The sequence below is a fragment of the Loxodonta africana genome, chromosome 3 (genome assembly GCF_030014295.1).
Source record: "Loxodonta africana isolate mLoxAfr1 chromosome 3, mLoxAfr1.hap2, whole genome shotgun sequence".
Lineage (NCBI taxonomy): Eukaryota > Metazoa > Chordata > Mammalia > Proboscidea > Elephantidae > Loxodonta > Loxodonta africana.
In genome coordinates, this window is record NC_087344.1 from 15,320,710 (window position 1) to 15,328,786 (window position 8,077).

Here is an 8,077-nt window from a genome sequence, read left to right on the forward strand (position 1 = left end):
CTGTGATACCTCTGTGGTTCTAACTGGATGATGTTGGAAATTGTTATGACAACAAATGTATTCCTAGCTGAATGTTATGTTAAAATAATTAAGACCTGAAGTTGGAGTACATGGATAGGTCAAAGGACTTATTGATCAAGAGACAGTCCATATAAAGACCAGGATATAAAGGGACACTATTTATCGCAGCAGTGCCATTACAGTGAATGGATGGATTATTTAATAAAGGATTCAGCAACATAAAAATGAACTTGAATTCCTGTATCATATGAAAGGGAAAAGTAAATTACAGGTGGGTCCAGGCTTCAAATGTAAAAGAAAAACTATAAATTCTTTAGTTTTTAGGTAACTAGTTCCAAAAACGAGATCTGTTGATTGAGCACAGTCCATCACGGAAAGTTGTGAGAAATAAAACTGTATTAAAACTAAGCACCTGTGTTCATCTGAAAACACTATAAAGGATATGCAAAAACAAGCCATGCATCTAAAGAAGAAATAGCTGTGCATATAACTGACAAAGGTTTACATCCTGGTTGTATAAAGAATTGGTATGCATTAGTAAGAAAAGGATAAACAGCTCAATAGAAACACAAGAGAGGAAATCTCCACAAGAGGAAAAATAAATGGCTCATAAATACATGAGAAGGTGCTTGGCTTCATCGATAATAAAAGAAATGGCATGAAATAATCTAGAGGAAATAATTTCCACACCCACTGAATAGAATAAGTGAAAATGTATCAGCAATGACATGGATCATCAGGAACTTCTTACGGATGTTTAAATTCATTCATCCACTGAAGAAAACTCTTTGGAAGTTCTCAAAGCAGAGTAGGTGCTTCCCTACACCCCAAAATTCCACCCCAGTATGAAATTCACTATCATTCCCACCAAGAGACATACATGGGTATATAATAGAAAATTAGCTACCAAAATTTCCATCAACATCAGCAGGGATACATATTTTGTAATGTCACCACACATAATGTAAAAATATACAGCATTGAAAATAAATGAATTATGATTACACAAAGTAACATGACTGAATTTCAAAAGCGCAATCAGGACACAGAATACATTGATGACAATTTCACTATTAGTAAGTTTAAAAATAGTCAAATTTATAAATTGTGTAGGAATACACCCAGGAGTGATAAAAGGACTATCTTGAATCATATTACCAGTTTTGTAGAGCAAGTACAATCAAATGCTGGCAATTTCACAGGTGTATCAAAGGAGCCCTGGTGGCTCAATGATTAAGCCCTTGGCTGCTAGCCAAAAGGATGGTGGTTGGAAACCATCCAAAAGCCCTGTGAGAGAAAGACCTGGTGATTTGCTTCCATAAAGATTACAGCTTATAAAACCCTATGGGGCAGCTGTACTCTGTCACATAGGGTCACTACGATTTGGAATCACTCAAAACAACAATATTAATTATACAGGGCTGCAATATCAAACTACCACAAAGTGAGTGGCTTAAAATGAGAAAAAAAAAATCTATCAAAATTCTGGAGGTTAAAATCCAAATTCAGGTTGTCAACAGGACTACGTACCCTCTGAACCTCTGAGGGAAGATCCTTTCTTGTCTCTCCCAACTTCTGGTATCCCTATGAATTCTTTAGCTTGTAGCTGCAGCGTAAATCCATCTCTCCCTTTGTCTTCACATGACATCCTCCTTCTTTGACTCTCTGTCTCAATATCTTCTCTTTTATAACGACACCACTCATATTGGTTTAAGACACTCCCTACTCCAGTATGACATTATGTTAACAGATAACATCTTCAAAGATTTTATTCCCAGACAATGTCACATTAACAGGAGTTAAGACTTCAACCTCTCTTTTCAGGAGGCATAATTAAATCCATAACAATAAGATTCAACAAAAAGAAGAACTTCAGAGAAAATGATAAATATAGATTTCAAGGTAGTGTTTGCCAACAGGAGGGTACAGAGCAAAAGACTGGGAGAGTATTCATTGAATTATATGGCGATGTCATTACTTTATTTTGTAACCCAGGTCATGGGTATGTGAGTTTTCATTATATTACTATTCCTTAAGAGCTATTGATACATTTCATATGGTACTTTGCACATGATATTTTAATAATAAGTAAAATTGAGAAGATTCCACTTTCCAGATTCTTTTATATTCTAGATTCTAAATCCATTCTCTTATCGTCTAATATTAAAGCTGTACTTCTGAAACTTCAGCCTGCATCAAAATCTCAAAGAAGTAATTATTTAGAATGTTCATCCTTCAGATGACTCCCCAGATATCAAAGTCAGTAGGTCTTGGGTGAGGTATGGAAAACAGCAGTATGAACAAGGCCTCAGGTGACTCATCTCTGCAAGTGTTTAATGAATGCAAAGGGAGAAAACTTTGTACTACAGTACACCTGTGTGTCTGGGGAGGAGCTGACCTCCTGATTTAGTGCTGAACACAATCCCACTGCCACTATCAATGGTGATCAGAAGTCTCTCCAGCCACGTCATTAATTCTCCTATGAGATCTGTTTTGTTGTCACCCCAGCACCCAGAGACGGTTCTGACTGATGGCTCTGCTTCTTTGTAGTTGTGGAAAAGTGATCTCCCTAAGTCTGCCAACTTCCCCTTTGTCCCATTCTATTTTACACTGTATACATCTTCCTCAAAATAAAGTTCATGTCCACAGAAAAAATTATTTTCCTCATAAAAATACATTACAAACTTTTGTATGAGATCCCTAAGAGTACAACCAATCCCCTAAAACTTCAATGATTCCGTTAATTTTACTCAGCCTCTGTGTGGACTCACCAGAGATGAGAAAGAAAAACAGCAAAATAAGGTGACTAAAGAGAAAAGTGACATCTCATATACATTCTGATGAATATTTTTGTTTTTTTTTAATAAAGATCCAAGCAAATGTGGTTCCAAAACAGACTCCCAACCCTTCCCTGCCTGCTCAACAATTACTCATCTGATCTAATTACTAAGATGAGTAAAATGTGCTAATGTCGTTGTTGTTCGGTGCCATCGGGTCAGTTCCGACTCACAGCGACCCTGGGAACAACAGAACGGAACACCGCCCGGTCCTGCGCCATCCTTAAAATCGTTGCTCTGCTTGGACTCATTGTTGCAGCCGCTGTGTCAATCCATCTCGCTGAGGGTCTTCGTCTTTTCCGCTGACCCTGTACTCTGCCAAGCATGGTGTCCTTCTCCAGGGACCGAGCCCTCCTGACAGCATGTACAAAGTGTATGAGATGCAGTCTCACCATCCTTGCCTCTAAGGAGCATTCTGGCCGCACTTCTTCCAACACAGATTTGTTCCTTCTTTTCGCGGTCCATGGTATAGCCGGTATTTTTCACCAACACCGTAATTCAAAGGCGTCAACTCCTCTTCCGTCTTCCTTATTCATTGTCCAGTTTTCACATGCATACGATGTGATTGAAAATACCATGGCTTGGGTCAGGCACACCTTAGTCTTCAGGGTGACATCTTTGCTCTTCAACACTTTGACGAGGTCCTTTGCAGCAGATTTGCCCAATGCAATGTGTCTTTTGATTTCTTGACTGCTGCTTCCATGGCTGTTGATTGTGGATACAAGTAAAATGAAATCCTTGACAACTTCAATCTTTTCTCCGTTTATCATAATGTTGCTCATTGGTCCAGTTGTAAGGATTTTTGTTTTCTTTTTGTTGAGGTGCAATCCATACTGAAGGCTGTGGTCTTTGATCTTCATCAGTAAGTGCTTCAAGTTCTCTTCACTTTCAGCAAGCAAGGTTGTGTCATCTGCATAACCCAGGTTGTTAATGAGTCTTCCTCCAATTCTGATGCCCCGTTCTTCTTCATATAGTCCAGCTTCTCGGATTATTTGTTCAGCATACAGATTAAATAGATATGGTGAAAGAATACAATCCTGACACACACCTTTCCTGACTTTAAACCGATAAGTATCCCCTTGTTCTGTCCGAACAACTGCCTCTTGATCTATGTAAAGGTTCCTCATGAGCACAATTCAGTGTTCTTGAATTCCCATTCTTCACAGTGTTTCCCATAGTTTGTTATGATCCACACAGTAGAATGCCTTTGCATAGTCAATAAAACACAGGTAAACATCTTTCTAGTATTCTCTGCTTTCAGCCAGGATCTATCTGACATCAGCAGTGATATCCCTGGTTCCATGTCCTGTTCTGAAACTGGTCTGAATTTCTGGCAGTTCCCTGTCGATATACTGCTCCAGCCATTTTTGAAGGATCTTAAATTTACTTGTGATATTAATGACATTGTTTTGTAGTTTCCACAATCGGTTGGATCACCTTTCTTGGGAATAGGCATAAATACGGATCTCTTCCAGTCAGTTGGCCAGGAAGCTGTCTTCCATATTTCTTGGCATAGACAAATGAGCATCTCCAGACCTGCATCTGTTTGTTGAAACATCTCAATTGATATTCCATCAATTCCTGGAGCCTTGTTTTTCGCCAATGCCTTCAGAGCAGCTTGGAATTCTTCTTTCAGTACCATCGGTTCCTGATCATATGCTGCCTCTTGAAATGCCTAAATATTGACTAATTCTTTTTGGTATAATGACTCTGTGTATTCTTTCCATCTTCTTTTGATGCTTCCTGCATCATGTAATATTTTTCCCATGGAATCCTTCACTATTGCAAATCGAGACTTGAATTTTTTCTTCAGTTCTTTCAGCTTGAGAAATGCCGAGCGTGTTCTTCCCTTTTGGTTTTCCATCTCCAGCTCTTTGCACATGTCATTACAATACTTTACTTTGTCTTCTCGAGAGGCCCTTTGAAATCTTCTGTTCAGTGCTTTTACTTCATCAATTCTTCCTTTTGCTTTAGCTGCTCGACACTCAAGAGCAAGTTTCAGAGTCTCCACTGACATCCACCTTGGTCTTTTCTTTCTTTCCTGTCTTTTCAGTGACCTCTTGCTTTCTTCATGGATGATGTCCTTGATGTCATTCCACAACTCATCTGGTCTTTGGTCACTAGCGTTCAATATGTCAAATTTATTCTTGAGATGGTCTCTAAATTCAGGCGGGATATACTCAAGGTCATATTTTGGCTTTCGTGGACTTGCTCTGATTTTCTTCAGCTTCAGCTTGAATTGCATATGACTAATTTGATGGTCTGTTCCACAGTTGGCCCCTGGCCTTGTTCTGACTGATGATATTGAGCTTTTCCATTGTCTCTTTCCACAGATGTAGTCGATTTGGTTTCTGTGTTCCATCTGGTGAGGTCCATGTGTATAAAAAAAAAAAATATATATATATATATAGTCGCCGTTTATGTTGGTAAAAGAAGGTATTTGCAATGAAGAAGTCATTGATCTTGCAAAATTCCATCATTCTATCTACAGCATTGTTTCTATCACCAAGGGCATATTTTCCAAACTACTGATCCTTCTTTGTTTCCAGCTTTTGTATTCCAATCGCCAGTAATTATCAATGCATCTTGATTGCATGTTTGATTAATTTCAGACTGCAGCAGCTGATTAAAATCTTCTATTTCTTCATCTTTGACCTTAGTGGTTGGTGCATAAATTTGAATAATAGTCATATTAACTGGTCTTCCTTGTAGGTGTATGGATATTATCGTATCACGGACAGTGTTATACTTCAGGATAGATCTTGAAACGTTCTTTTCGATGATGAATGCAACACCATTCCTCTTCGAGTTGTCATTCCCAGCATAGTAGACTATATGATTGTCCAATTCAAAATGGCCAATACCAGTCCATTTCAGCTCACTAGTGCCTGGGATATTGATGTTTATGTGTTCCATTTCACTTTTGACAATTTCCAATTTTCCTAGATTCATACTTCTTACATTCCAGGTTCCGATTATTAATGGATGTTTGCAGCTGTTTCTTCTCATTTTGACTCGTACCACCTGTCTGTCAGTTTGTCATACTGTGGGGGCTTGTGTGTTGCTGTGATGCTGGAAGTTATGCCACTGGTATTCAGATACCAGCAGGGTCACTCATGGAGGGCAGGTTTCAGCTGAGCTTCCAGACTAAGACAGACTAGGAAGAGGGACCCGGCAGTCTACTTCTGAAAAGCGTTAGCCAATGAAAACCTTATGAATAGCAGCTGAACATTGTCTGATATAGTGCTGAAAGATGAGCCCCCCAGGTTGGAAGGCACTCAAAAGATTACTGGGGAAGAGCTATCTCCTCAAAGTAGAGATGACCTTAAAATGTACAATAATGGTAAACCAATAAAAATCCTGAGGAAAGTGGAAAATATGTGAGAACAAGAAATAATAAGCCTTATATATTATGGCAACATATGGAACACAGTGGTCCTAGTTAAATTTTATTGAGTATTAGGTGCCAGGCATTGTATTAAGTGCTTGTGGTGGTTATACGAATTAACTTCTCAAGAGAAAACATACTCTGCATTGTTAGTATAAAGCTCTCATAGCAATTATTTTCTCCCAGACAGAACTTTGATTAGAAAGGGATATATGATGCTATTCTCAGTGATCATATGGGAGGAGATATCCTCTGTATGATTCTATGGAAAGGTCTATTAATACTAAGTCCTCTATTAACAATAGGTCCAAGGACAGTCTATTTTGTGTCTCTGAGCTTGATGTCTGGATATGACAGCTGAGTCTGTTGCAGCCATCTGTGACTCTGTCACTTTGATGCAATCTAGAAATCCAAACCCAAAGGAGATAATATAATCACTGAAAAGCAAGTGTGCATCTGATAATGCTCCTAAAGGCTCCCTTCATGTCCCTGTTTCTCAGACTGTAGATGAAGGGATTCATCATGGGAGTAACTATAGCGTACAGCATTGAAGCTACTGCAGTCTTCCTGGAAGAGTGTGTAAATGTTGTACTCATATACGCACCTAAAGTTGTCCCATAGAATAAGGAAACAACTGAAAGGTGAGAACCACAGGTAGAAAAAGCTTTATACTTTCCATCTGCTGAAGGTATTCTCAAAATGGAAGAGACAATTTGAGTATAAGAGAAAATGATTCCAGAGAAAGGAAGAGCACCCAGTATGCTAGCCGTAAAACATAAGATGATGTTATTGATGAGGGTTTCAGAACAGGCAACTCTGATCACCTGAACAACTTCACAGAAGAAGTAAGGAATTTCCAGGTCTGTGCAGAAGGACAGTTGCAACAACATCAGACTGTGGAGAAGGGCATCCACAATGCTAACGAGCAAGGAGACTAGAATCAGCAGGCCACAGAGGCGGGGATTTATGATAGCTGTGTATCTCAGTGGGTGACAAATGGCCACATAGCGGTCATAGGCCATTACTGAAAGGAGAAAACTTTCCAAACTAGCAAAAATCAGGACAAAGCAGGCCTGGGTGAGGCATCCTGCGTAAGTGATGCTCTGATTCTGTGCTTGGAGGTTCACCAACATCTTTGGAATCGTGGTGGTGCTGAAACAGATGTCAGTAAATGAGAGATTGGAAAGAAAGAAGTACATGGGGGTGTGGAGGTGGGGGTCAGAGCTGACAGCCAGGATGATGAGCAGGTTTCCCAGGACAGTGACCAGATATGTGGACAAAAACAGGCTAAAAAGGAGAGGCTGCACTTTGGGATCCTCTGTCAGTGCCAGGAGAAGGAATTCTGAAACTCCTGTTTGGTTTCTAGGTTCCATATTGTTGATGGATCTGATAGAGATGATGAGGTGACTTACAATCAAATGTCAGCAAACACCATCTTGGGATGGGAATGGGAGGAATGGAGGGGAATACAGGAATACAATGGTGATACTGTCAGTGTGCACATTATTTGGCAAAACAAAAACCAAAAAAGACCAGGAGCTGATATAGCAGAGTGTCAATATTTATTTAGTTTGGAAAGGGGTGAAAGGGTAGTCATTTTTTTTTTTTTATGGGAACAAGAGGAGTGGAGGTGAATACAGAAGTGCTACCATCTGGATGCATATTATTTGGTTATTTAAAAAAGATGCAGAAGCTGATATCGCAGAGTGTGAACATTTATTTATTTTGGAAAGGGTGAGAGGGTGGTCTTTTTTTTATTACTCTCTTCGTGCTATTATCATTTTAAATATTCGGTAATTTTATAGAGAAAATTAGATACACTCTGGAGGCA

General features: G+C 39.2%; 1 protein-coding gene across 1 annotated transcript; it reads right to left on the reverse strand.

Moving 5' to 3' along the window:
- Positions 1-6,228: 6,228 nt before the first annotated feature.
- Positions 6,229-7,845, reverse strand: LOC100668703 (olfactory receptor 7G2-like). The gene has a single exon (XM_064280544.1). It carries the CDS (start codon positions 7,617-7,619, stop codon positions 6,681-6,683), a length of 939 nt encoding a protein of 312 aa, XP_064136614.1. The 5' UTR covers positions 7,620-7,845; the 3' UTR covers positions 6,229-6,680.
- Between the last annotated feature and the right edge of the window lie 232 nt (positions 7,846-8,077).

Coding starts and splice junctions, on each gene's coding strand:
- LOC100668703 (XM_064280544.1), bottom strand. CDS start 7,619: ATGGAACCTAGAAACCAAACAGGAGTTTCAGAATTCCTTCTCCTGGCA.